The sequence below is a fragment of the Staurois parvus genome, unplaced genomic scaffold (genome assembly GCF_062004578.1).
Source record: "Staurois parvus isolate SC_StPar_1 unplaced genomic scaffold, SC_StPar_1.0 ptg000562l, whole genome shotgun sequence".
NCBI classification, from domain to species: domain Eukaryota; kingdom Metazoa; phylum Chordata; class Amphibia; order Anura; family Ranidae; genus Staurois; species Staurois parvus.
The window spans coordinates 3,978,974-3,992,500 of NW_028318358.1; the positions used below are offsets into that span (position 1 = coordinate 3,978,974).

Consider the following 13,527-nt stretch of genomic DNA (forward strand, 5'->3'; position numbering starts at 1 on the left):
TTTTGGTTCTCATGGATAACTGTTCATGGGCCTGAGGGACTGCCTTAAGACCAAGTGGCAATTTGTTTCCTGATTGGAGGAGAGGAACTCCATCTCAAGTTCTGGAAACTGTTACAGGTAAATCACTCTGGTTTTTCTCCTTATTACCTTCCAGGATGGCACACATGAGGCTCCTTCCTACAGGAAACAATCAATTTACAGCTGTTCCCTCCCTTCCCCTTGCTCTCCAGTATTGATTGCATGTCTCCCTACAACGGAACATTTGTGGTTTTTGACCAGAAGACCAGGGATAGTTGGATGGTACTCCTGTGAGGCAGGCATAGGGAGGCTGGGGCGGGTTGAACTAACCTGCTGGCTCCTTCCTTCTCACAGGTTGCCCACAGTTGGCTCTAGTGCTAGGAAAGTGTGACCGTTGCTGTAGTGTTGAAATGCTGTCCGGCTGCTCTCTTCCCGCACGTGGTTCCAGCACTCAGTGGATTGCTGGAAGGAGGGCATGCACTCGAAGCCTTGTTCTGGCATCAGCAGGATCTTCTAGCTGCATGATGAAGTGAGTGGTGCCAGAGGACAGCAGGGTGGCTCACAGCAGTCATCTGGCAGACCGGGCTGCTCCACCTCATGGAGCAGAGGATGGCAGCACCTGTGACTGGGAAAGTCTAAATCTGGGCTCAGTGAGTGCCTTTCATGAGGGGGGGAGTGAAAACATTCACTCATGCAAGAAGTGCTATCTGTGTTAAAGCATGGGAAGGTGACTTAACTTTGAAAGGTAAACTGTGGTCCCCTTTGAAGGCCCCCTGCTGTGCCACCCAGTGTTGGACAATGTTGTCCAAGTCCTCAAAGGGAAGAAATTCCCAGTTAAACCCAAGAGAAACTTTTTTTTTTTTTTTTTTTTTTTTTTTTTTTTTTTTCTTGGCCCTTCAGGGTGGAACCATCAGAGTTCCAAAAAGGAACCAAAGTAATGGGGCAACAAAAGGGGAAGACAAAGGAGCAATTTGCTGTTTTCCACACCAGCACTAAAACAAAATATCAGGGTAGGGGGTTGCCTGTCACATTTTGCCTCCCAGTGGGGGAGAATCTCCATGCCTAAATCTGCCAACTAGTACAAGAGGGCTATCGCTTGGAGTTCTCATCAAGGCCCCCGTAAATGATCACCCTAACTTGCCTTCCTCAGGACTCCTTGAAGAGGGAAGCTCTCCTGGACTCAAACCCTCCCAAAAAGTGCCTTGTCCCCATGTTGACGAGGACAAGGGCCTCTTCCCCACAACCCTGGGCAAGGGGGCCCCCAGATCCCACCTCACCATGTGTGAATGAGTAGCGGTACCATGTACCCCATACTCAAAAAAATATCCCCCAAAGATTGTCTTTTCACACTACACTTTAAGGACTTGTCAAAGTAGATCCAACATCAATCATGCTGCCTGTCTCTACCCAAAAAGAAAAGGCTCTGCTCCTGCAGTTGACTGCACTGCTAGCTTGACAGTTCTTATATATGTAAGGGGTGGGGCCACCCAGTGACATTACATGGGGCACATACATGATGGCCCTGCCCCTTGCATATAAAACTGTTAAGCCAGCAGAGCAGTTGGGAGTGGAGTTTTTTTTTTTTTCCCTCACTTTTTGTGAATGAGTAGCAGTACAATGTACCCCATACTCATTCACATAGGGGAGGGGTGAGATCTGGGGGCCGCCTTGCTAAGGGGGCTTCTAGATTCCAATAAGCCCCCTGCCAGCACTCCCACAGCCCAGGGTTGTGGGGAAGAGGCCCTTGTCCACAAACATAGGGACAAGGTGCTTTGAGGGGGAGCACCCCCATGTTGAGGGCATGTGGCCTGGTATGGTTTGGGGGGGGGGGGTCGCTCGATAGTTTCCCACCCCCCCCCCCCCGTCTGACCTGCTGGGCTGCATACAATCTGTTGACATCTGTTTTTTGTCCGTTCCGGGGGGGGGGGGGGGGTTTGCAGAATGGGGTTTTCTTCCATTCAAAAAAAATAAACTGATGTAAAAAATTTTCTTCCACTTATACCCACAAGCCCATTGAAATACATGGGGGTCTGCTTTTCATCCATAAACATACAGATGTATGAAAGAACAGCTGGGCACCCTCCTAAGCAGAAAGCCTGTAACCAGGAAAATTTACTTAAAGCATGGAAAATCTTTTGTTTATGGTGCAAACAAGTATCCTCTCTGTTCCTATAATCCTGGTGTTTCTCCAGGATGGTGTTGAGAGAGGAGTGGCAGTTGGTACCCTGAAAGTACAAATTGCTGCACTTTCAATTTTTCTTGATACTAGATTAGCTAGAGAACTTTTAAATGGTTTTTGTTGTCCAGGGAAACAATTACCCCAGCCACAAGAGGTTTTTCTGACCAGAGTGCTCAAAGCCTTATCGAAGCACCATTTTGAACAAATAGAGGTTCATTTTAAGTTTTGACATTAAAATTTTTTTTTGTTGGCAATCACCATGGCTAGAAGAGTTGGAGACATCAAACTTTTGTTGGTTAAAGAACCTTTTGTTCCTGCTACATAGTCATCCTTAGGCCAGATCCCATGTACAGTTGCAAGGAAAAGTATGTGAACCCCTTGGGGTTACGTGGAGTTTTGCATGAATTGGGCATAAAATGTGCTCTGTTCTTCTATTGTGTCTTAGATGACATTCAGTCTGAACATAAACCATGGCAACATCTAATGTTTGTGTAGTATTAATTGCACATAACATGTAAACATTCACAGTGCAGGGAGGAAAAAGTATATAAGGCCCTAGCTTAATGACTTCTCCCAGAGCTAATTTGAGCCAGCCTTGACTCCAATCAGTGTGATATTGGATGTGTTGCTGACAGCTGTCCTGCCCTTAAACACAGCTGTTTTGGGTTTACTGGTTTCAAGAAGCACTGTCTGATGTGACCCATGCCTCACAGAAAAGAGCTCTCAGAAGACCTACGATCAAGAATTGTTGACTTGCATGAAGCACTAAAGGGTTACAAAAGTATCTCCAAAAGCCTTTATGTTCATGTGTCCACAGTAAGACACTGTCTACAAATGGAAAAAGTTTAGCGCTGTTGCTACACTCCCTAGGCGTGGTCGTCCTTTAAAAATGACTGTAAGAGCACAGCACAGAATGCTGCATGAGGTAAAGAAGAATCCCAGAGTGTCTGCTAAAGACCTACAGAAATCTCTAGATGTGTCAACAAAAATGTTAGCATGTGCCAAGAAGGAAAACATTAAACAAGAATGGAGTACATGGGAGGACGCCACGGAGGAAGCCATTGCTGTCCAAAGAATATTGCAGCATGTTTGAAAGAGCACCTGGATGTTCCACAGCACTACTGGCAAAATATACTGTGGACAGATGAAACCAAGATTGAGTTGTTTGGGAAGAACACACAACACTATGTGTGGAGAAAAAAAGGCACAGCACACCATCAACCTCATCCCCACTGTAAAACATGGCGGAGAGAGCATCATGGTTTGGGGCTGCTTTGTTGCCTCAGGGCCTGGACGGATTGTCATTGATGGGAAAATGAATTCCAGAGTTTATCAAGACATTTTGCAGGAAAACTTACAACCATCTGTCTGCCAACTGAAGCTCTGCAGAGGATGGGTGATGCAACAGGACAATGACCCAAAGCATACAAGTAATTCAACAAAACAATGGCTGCAACAGCACAGAATACGCCTTCTGGAGTGGCCCAGTCAGTCCTGACCTCAACCCAATTGAAATGCTGTGGCATGACCTTAAGAGCAATTCACACCAGACATCCCAAGAATATTGCTACACTGAAACAATTTTGTGAAGGAGTGGTCCAAAATTACTCCAGATTGTTGTGCAGGTCTGATCTGCAACTACAGGAAACTTTTTGGTTGAGGTTATTGCTGCCAAAGGAGGGTCAACCAGTTATTAAAAGGTTCCCATACTTTTTCCTCCCTTCACTGTGAATGTTTACATGTTATGTGCAATTAAACCATGGCAACTATATTTTGTGTAGTATTATGTTCAGCAGACTGTTCTTCTATTGTGACGTTCAGAGCGCATTTTATGCCCAATTCATGCAAAACTCCACAATCCCAAGGGGTTCACATACTTTTTCTTGGAACTGTACCTGCCCAAAATTGTTTCCTTATCCAATAGGACACTGGAAATAACTTTGCCTTCCTTCTGTGATCCCTGGAACGCAAAAGACATTCCAGTCTTGATGTGCAGAGGTTGTCTACTCACTTATCTGCATAGGGCCAAAGATTTTAGGTCTGACAATCTAATTTCTTATGTTGGACCAAGGAAGGGACTTCAAGCCTCTAAGGCTTTGGTCTCCAGTTGGATCAGACAAACTATTGCCTTGGCTTATGAGAGTTCAGGTTTCCTGCACCAGCAAAGGTAAAGACTCAACCAGGGCTATGGCCACATCTTGGGTGAAAAAAGCGGACTCCTGCAGGGAACCGATTTGCAGTGCAGCCACCACATCCAGTGAAGACCCCTTCTTGAAACATTACCGGATTAAAATGCTTTCGGAGCAAGTCTTGGCCTTGGGTGGAAAGTGTTACAGGCTGTGCTCTCACCCCAACGTAGGCCTGTGGTTACTTATCCTCTCAGGTGTACTGTCCTGGAAGGTGATAGGAGAAAAACAACCATTAGACTTACCAGTAACTGCATTTCTATGAACCTTCCTACTTCCCACCCTATTGGGGGGCGGGGGGAAAAAACTCCCAAGCTAGTAATTGAGTGCTGATGTAGAATTCCCCTTGTGGGTTGGTTTTGGTAGTTACTTTATTAAACAGAAGGGAGAGGACTTGTAACAGCTGTAAATTGTTTCCTGTAGGGAGGAGACTCATTACAGGTGTGCCATCATGGAAAGTTTGTAGAAATGCTGTTACTGGTAAGTCTACAGGGTGATGTGTGGGGTTTTCTTCTTTTTTTTTCTTTTTTTTTCTTTTTTTTTTTTTTGTTTACTCTAAGTAGATTTAGTAATGGTGATGTTGGGTGAAGTGTGTAATTTTAATGGCCAGTCTGTATGAATGGCCTGTGCAGGGAAAGAACTGTTGAAGCCAGTGCTACAGAATATCTGCATGTAACAAGTCAAACTTGTAGTAATTAGCTGCCTTCCCCAGACACAAGTCTTTCCAGATATGTATTTTTCAAAGCTAGGCTGCTTCTATAAAGTTTAAGTAGAATTCAATGTATAGTCTAATGTGTAGACATCTAATGTGCTGTCTTTCAGAAGGTTTTTGCCAAAGCATGTTAAACTAATGTTTTTTATTTTTAGTATTTGGAGAGAACTATGAAACTGACGTAAAACATAAAGTAGAGAGTCTTTCAACATGGCAGAGCCCTCCATGTGAAGAGAACTGGGAAGAAGGTAAAGTGTTTGTATAAAGATGAAGAAAAGTAAAATGCACATGGTGCATGCCAGCATACTTAAAAAAAAAAAAAAAAAAAAAAAAACCACCATGTTGCCTAAAGCAATGTTTCTCAACTGGGTGCCAGAGCAAAATGACCCAGAAATTGCTTAACTTAGGCAGGCATCTCTAGTGATTCTTTTCACCACTTGGTTAAGCTTTTTTAATTAGTGGTGTCGATCCACTGCTTCCAGCTTGTATCTTGCTACCACGGGCAGCTTGGAAAGCTGCGTGGGCCTCCTGACCACATCCTGCCAACCGATGACTTTGAGTTGCTAAGGGCCAGTCGGACATGCACAGCTTTCTTTGATGCGCTGTAGTGGTTCCTGGGAGATTTGGTGTGGTGCGCTTTTGTCAGAAGCTGGGAGGCACATGCAGGTGTGAGGAGAGGCATATGAGGTACAGCAATTGTTATGATTGTAGTCATTTCTAGCATGACTGGTTTAATTGCAAGCATGGCAATTGGTGTTTCATGTAATAGTGTATTTGTATTGGTATTGATGGGCCTGTAACTATATAGTGGTGGGTTTTGTCTAAGTTTTCGACTGGGGTACCCTGAGATTCTGCCAGATTTTAAAGGGTGCATTGGTTGAAAACACTGGTCTAAAATCACCTTTTTATATAATTTTTTTTTTTTTTTTATCCCTCCCAGAGGACAAAGTGCAGGGAGCAGTTTGTCCCATTCTGATCCTTAGACCTCTTGTGCGCTAAAAGCACTGTTTATTTCTGCTGTAACTCCAGTTCAGGATGAAGCTCAATTTGAGTGTTCCTATGGAGGAGCTGTAGCAGAGCACTAGGCACAATCTCTTCTCAAGGACTGTTAAGCATATTTTTAATCCCAGGATCTCACTAGTATTGTAACTTCAATCCAGCCTAGGCATCAGGGTAAACCTAGCTGGCTGATTGTATAGTAAAGTAGTGGCAATACAGGAATGTATTAACCACTTGAGCTCCAGAGGATTTACCCCTTAATGACCAGGCCTCTTTTTGCTACTCGGCGCTGCACTAATTCAACTGATAATTGCGCGGTCATGCAATGCTGCACCCAAACGAAATTTACTTCCTTTTTTTCACACAAATAGAGCTTTCTTTCGGTGTAATTTGATCACCTGTGCGCTTTTTATTTTTCACGCTATAAACAAAGGCCAAACATTTTGAAGAAAAACAATATTTTTACTTTCAGCTATAAAAAATATATAGTAAACTCAAAGTTGGTTATAAATTTAGGCCAAAATGTATTCTGCTACATGTTTTTGGTAAAAAAAAATCCCAATGAGTGTATATTGATTGCTTTGTGTGGAAGTTATAGCATCTACAAACTATGGTATAAATACTGCAATTTACACCATTTTTCTGCTAAACAGCGCTGCGCTAGTTTAACGGACAATTGCACGGTCATGCAATACGGTACATAAATGAAATTTACATTTTTTTTTTCCCACAAATTGAGCTTTCGGTGGTATTTGATCGCCTGTGCGGTTTTATTTTTTGCGCTATAAAAAAAGCTGACCATTTTGAGGAAAAAACAATATTTTGGACTTTTTGCTATAAAACATGTCCAGTAAAAAAAATGCAAAAATCAAATTTAGTCATAAATTTCTGCCAAAATGCATTCTGCGACATATCTGCTTAAAAAAAAAAAAAACCCAATACGTGTAAATTAACTGGTTTACGTGAAAGTTATAGCGTTTACAAATGGCGGGAAAGAACTGGGATTTTTAGGGGGTTTTTTATACTAATTATGGCAGCGATCAGGGACTTGTGGCGGGACTGCGGCGGACATTCTGACATTGGGGGTACTGACTTGGGGTCACTGACATCCCCAAAAACACTAATACAGTGATCAGTACAAAAAACTGACACTGTATTAATGGCAATGGGGAGGAAGGGGTTAACTTTATTCTGGGAAGGGTTATAGGAGTGAGGGGACTGTTTTACTAGGGGGCGGGGGTGTGTACTGGATGGGACAAGGCTGATTGAGAGAAACTGTTTTCTCGATCAGGTCATCCTCGAGCTGACAAGGAAGTGACAAACAGCACAGCTACTGCAGCTGTGCTGTCTGTCACTGTTTGCCGCCGATCGCCGGGAAACAGCCGCTAAGGACCAGCTGTGACCCGGCGACTCACATCTGCGGTGGTGATCGGTGGGACAGATAGGGCGGCAGCGCGCCTCGCGGTCGCCCCCTATTTGTTTACAAAACACACTGTTTTAAAACGTGGTTTTGCCTGCGAGTGCTGCCCTGCCACCGTATATCTACAGTGGCTAGGCGGCAAGTGGTTAACTTTGGCCTCTCCCTGTCTTGGTTCTCTATTGACACATGCCAATACAGCAGAGCCTAATTAATTCCTAGTACATTTCCCTCTCCCCAGTCTGTGCTGCTGTTCAGAGGAGAAATTCAGGTGGTTAAACAGTTTTATGCCAAAAAATCCTTTATGCCCAGTTTTTGTAAGTGTATATTGTACAGCAGCAGTTCTCAACCTGTGGGTCGCGACCCCTTTGGGGGTCGAACAACCCTATCACAGAGGTCTCCTAAGACCATCGGAAAACACATATTTCCGATGGTCTTAGGAACCGAGACACCGCTCCCCTCAGTCTCCAGGCAGGTCCGCCCACATGCAGATACGTCCACATTTCCCTGGACGCGATGTGTGCACAGGATGACATGCCACCCCTGTCATCTGGCCACATCCCTGGGATCACTCAACAGCTCCGCCTCCTCACCAGTGAAGGAGGGGAAGCCGAGCAGCAGCGCAAAGATCGAGCAAGGGAGCGGCCAGAGAAGGAAGACAGCTGACAGGTAAGTGTCTGTAGCGTGCAGATGGTGCTGCTGCAGCCAGGTATGCTGGCTGTAGATGGGAGAGGGAGGGAGCAAGCCCAGGCTGGAGCAGGAGTCGGCAAGGTAAGTATCATTGGTGTCAGTAGGAGGAATAGTGCCCCATCATTGGTGTCACTGACCCCAACGATGGGGCACTATTCCTCCCCCCACTGCAAAATTAGTTATCAAGTAGCAACAAAAATAATTTTATGGCTGGGGGTCACCACAACATGAACTGTATTAAAGGGTCGCGGCATTAGGAAGGTTGAGAACCACTGTTGTACAGGGTTCTCCCCCCTCTCTGGGTTTATCCATAAATACAAATCTTGTTTGTAAGCTACTGCTAAAAACCACTTCTTTGAACAGTGCTTCCTGTATGTTAGCCCCCACATGGACTCTGACCCCCCCCTCATCACCACTACAGCTGTGTAATTGGAAAAGCTCATGCTCCCTACTGATTAGTGATACATACCAGTGTTAATATGACTGGCCTGTTTACAATCTTATATTCTAAATCTAGCATCAAGCACATTGGATGGAAGGCATGGGGTGCTTTTGAGCAAAATCTCATGTGACTCAAGATTGGAGGTGCTCAAGCTGTACCCTGTGGAGGGGAAGATGGCCTCTGATACTAGTAAAACTAGGCACAGAAATGAAAAACTAGGCCAAAAAGCAAATATAAGTGCTAAATACATAAGTAAACAGGCTGCAGTGTGTACTGAAATGTGTACCTTTACCACATTCCAGCATTTTCCCATATTTTGTTCTCAATGGGCCTAAAGGTGATGGCTCTAGGGCTGGTGTACTGCATCTGCCATTTTTACACCCATTGTCTGTATGGCTACTATACATACAGGTGGGATCTGTGTTCAATCTTGGGTGTCAGAACCTTGTTCTGGGAGCACTGGCGTACCTGGGACTAATGGATATAGATAGCATGTGCCATGCCAGAATATGGGTGTGGCTGAATTGTGCTAGCAGAGGAAGGGGCTTAAAGGGGCATATGGTCCCTGCACATAGGATGGTGAACCCTGGTTACAAGCTGGATTCCACCCTTCAGAATTTTCTTCTCGGGTAGGAAGGTTTTCTTAAGTTGGACAGGGGAATCAGCCAGCTACTAGGGAGTCGGGCTGTGTCCTTAAGAGAATCCATGTCTGTTAGGTCCCCTAACCTCACCCATCCCAGCAGTGGGCAGGGCTGCATGTGTGGCCCCTACAACTTTTCATTTTGAACAGTTGGGATTGCCAGCATGAGTCTATGGATTGCTTGGTATGGGTTCCCCCCCCCCCCCCCCCGGTGAAAGGTACTCTGGTCAACCAACTTGGCTCAGGGGCTGTTATGGGCCCCAGGGAGGTTACTACAGATGCGAGTGCAGGTGCAAGTCTCTTGGCTACCAGAGGAGGTGGGCAGATCTTGAACTGAAAGCGGTGTCACAGGCCCTTGTGGCCTTTCAGGAGCAGCTGGGAGCAACGTGTGGGTGCTTTTGGACCCCACCTCAGTTGTGGCATATGTCAGACAAGGAGGGACATGAAGCACTGTGGGCCCTTGCCTCAGAATGCTCAGCTGGGCTGAGGCCAGTGTAGCCTCCCTTTCCACCTGAAGGGGGATTTGAACCAGGTGGCAGACTCAGCACGAGGTAGCTGAGGGATTCAGTGAGTGCTCAGTCAAGAGGTTTACCAGATCCTCAGAGGTGGGAGACTCCATCTGTAGACCTATTTGCATCAGGGTAGAATGCCAAGGTCCCAGTGTCCTTGTTGCCAGCGGTTCTGATAGTTCAGATCTGAGCAAACATCCCTGATCCGGGTAGCCCCACACTGGCCCAGGCGAGCCTGGTTTTCGACCCTCGTGGCCCTGGCAACTTGTCCTCCCTAGATGTTGCCATGCCAAGAGGATCTTCTTTCAGGGTCCAGTCCTATGTCCCTAGGTACAGGTGTAATCTAGTGGCCTGGCTTCTGAAAAACAGCTGCTGAGGAAATTTTTTGCTATGGTGGTATCCACCCTCCTAAATAGAGTAGAAAGGAAGAGACCCATTCAATCTACTTTAAGGTTTGGAAACTTAACAGATGGTGTGCCCAAACTTCCTCAGTCTTGGAATTCCTGCAGGCTGGGGCTGACAAGGGGCTAGCAGAGTATGCTGAAATTCCAGGTCTCAGCACTTGGAGTATTTCTGGAGTCACCCTTGACCAGGGATGAGCTTGTAAAAGTTTTTTACCAGACAAAAGCCAGTAAGGGAGTGTCAATTTCCAAAATGGGACCTGACAGCAGTGCTCAATGCACTGACAAGTTCCCTGTTTTTTTTTTTTGTTTTGTTTTTGAGCCTTTGGATTCAGGTTCCCTGAAAATGGACCCTCAAGACAGTATTTTTGGTGGCTATTACCACAGCAAGGAGAGAAGCCCTTTCAATGTTTCCCTATCTGAAAAAAAAAAAAACTGGGAGGAAGGGAGCAATTTACAATGGACCTGGCCTTCTTACCCAAGATGGCCTTGAGTTTTCATCAGACAAGAATTTTTTTACCCAAGTTTGTTTCTAGTCCTTCATGTGACCAAGAGAGTAAATTTCACACTTTAGATGGTAAGAGGTATTCATCTATTTAGATAAGACTGAGAATACTACAAAAAGGAATCTGACTTCCTGATATCTTTAGAGGCGAGAGGGCTATAAGGCTTCTAGGCACACCTTGGCTAGATGGATGAGACTGTCAAATAGATGGGCATATCTGGCCATAGGTCTAGGAGTCCCAGAAGGCACTGGAGCTCGCTTCACCCAGGCTATGGTGGCCACATACGCTGAACTGGCTTGTGCAACTCCAGAACAGATATGCAAAGCAGCTACCTGATCCAATTACCTTTTGAGCACTAGTCTTGACCTGGTCTTGGTAAGAGCAGGCCTTCAGATGCAAGGTTTTGCAAGTGATGGTCCCACCCTATGGGTAAGTGCTCTCACTTATCCCATCAAGGGTGCTATCCTGAGACTGCAGGGGGGAAAAGCCAAGTTACTTACGGTAACTCCTTTTCCAGGAGTCTTTCAGGACAGCACCAGTTACCCACTTTTTATGTATAGCATACTGTCCTACTGAATCTGCATATCCCATCTCCATTTAATGCTAAGGTACTGCACCACCTTTTTGCTTTTTATAGCTGATAAACCTGGGGTGCTGGTACTAGTAGTAGCCTTTAATATGATTCTGAATACCCACACAGATGGGCAGTTTTTCAGTTTGGCCCATCATTTGCAAATTGGTATAGATTGCTGTACTCACCCCTAATGCGCACGAGTCAATATGTTCAATGAATGTTCAGAATTTTTTACACTGGCTAGGGTGACATGGTAGGGGTCCTGTCACCCTTGCTCTTCACTCTTCCTATGGAGCCCCTGGCAATAGCAGTTGGAGACTCAATTGCTTTCAGAGGCTTGCTGGGGAGGGGAAATGGCATTTTATGCTGATTGTCCTACTTTTTCTTGGAGATGCTCAATCCTCCCAATCTCTTGGAATTTGGTCCCTCTCCTTAATAATTTTAAATTCCAATATAGTATGGTGTTGCCTTCCGATCTGTTGTAAATCACCATAACTGGATCTAAATACCACAGCTTCTGTATATCCTCCATAACTCCTTTGTGTGGATCGCTGGGGTATGGTTTAGGATAGATCTGTTTAGTGACCCAGTATGGAAGGGCCAGGCTAGGATCTACCTCCACACATTCCAGTTCCACAAGGATGGGGGGGGGGGGGGGGGGCTAGCTCCCTTGGAACTACCTTTTTGGAGGCACAAATTAGGTGTTGAAGCTGGGCTGCCAGAAAGTATCTATTCCAACAGATCAATACTTTGAACATGTATCTCTCATACTATTTTGTTAGAGGCCTTTAAAGTAAAGTCAGGTCAACATTTTTCTGATAATGCACACCCTACCCCATATTGTCTGGCAAAGGAACAATGGTAATGTATTCTGGAGTCCGTTCCTCTGGTATCTCAATTCACTAAAGGAAATCTTGCATGCCTGGACCACCATTGCATGCATTTATTGAAGGAATGTATGCATAGACCCAATCTTGGATTGGTTTTAATTTTCGTGTGTGTTCCCAATCACTCCAAACAGAATACAAGTACATGCATATTGCAATGGTCTAATCCCTTGTTAGAACATGTCATATGTAGTGGGAATGCTTTACTTTTTCACAAGTCTTTGGAGATATATTTTGTGACTTTTTACCAGACAGAAGAATTATTGTATGTTCTATAACAAACCCTTAATTAACAAATACAAAACACCAATGGTTTCCAGCTATATTAAGCCCAGCATTGTTGGACCTGAAATGTGGATCAACCGATTTTTTTTTTTTTTTTTTTTTACATGTTTAGGATCAACTATATCCTGGACATATCTGATGTATCCTCACTATCAAAGAAAATGTGGTGGTTGCTGTAGTCTTAAACTTGAAAACTGGTATCTATCATAACTATCAAACTGAACAGGCCCACAACCCCCACTTCTAACACCTATGCTTTCTATACTGTAGAATGCTTACCTAACAAAGCCACTGCAGTCCAATTAGGTGAGCCGTCTCCCCTATGTTAGCCATTGTAGAAAAGTTACTTACCTCTACACTGATAAGGTCGGTCTGCTGATCACTCAGTTCTCCCTCTGCTCTGAACAGTCATGACTCAGCAAGCTACTTCCACCACCTCCAGTGAGTGCTGGAGGGGCACAGCTGGTGACTAAGTCTCCTAGCAGCACATCTGAAACCAAGCCAGCTGCTGGTTCAGGTATCTGGGTGGATCCCGACTGTTGGCTGAAAATAGGTCACAGGAGTGCAGAATGAACTGCACCCCCCATGATCCATAGAAGTATAGCCAACAAAGCTTTGCCCATATTTCTCTAAGAATCCTTTGCTCAAAAATGAGTTTGTAATGCTGCATCTGTCTGATAAAAGGTAAATCACTAGAGCAGATGATTAGGAATAGTCAAGTATTCTAAAGCCAGCCATACATGGATTGAAATTCAGCCAGTTCAGCAGAGACTGAATTTCAATCCATGGATGGGCAGGCTGATTGTACCCAAGTTGATCGTTTAGTGTATTCTGCTGTCCCGGAAGGCTGTCTCCTTGCTGGCAGGATGCTGGCAGGATGCAAGAGCGCTGCAGGAGGCACTGCCCCATCAACACTGACAGTGAAATCGAGTGATTCTTTCCCTCCACCTGTTGTAAAAGGAAAGAATCATCTGTGTGCCACCTTACAAAGATGTGCAAGTTAAGCTGTTAGAGGGATATCAAGTTGAAGGTTTGGCAGATGGATAGCAGTGTGAGTCTTTGAAAAACAGTGACAATCACTA

General features: G+C 44.9%; 1 protein-coding gene across 1 annotated transcript in view; it reads left to right on the forward strand.

Moving 5' to 3' along the window:
* Positions 1 to 13,527, forward strand: part of LOC149450770 (uncharacterized) — a 50,817-nt gene that overhangs the window by 24,180 nt on the left and 13,110 nt on the right. Inside the window, exon 4 of the mRNA XM_089691350.1 lies at positions 5,251 to 5,343. Coding sequence (XP_089547476.1) covers positions 5,251 to 5,343 — 93 coding nt within the window. The remainder of the gene's footprint in view (positions 1 to 5,250; positions 5,344 to 13,527) is intronic.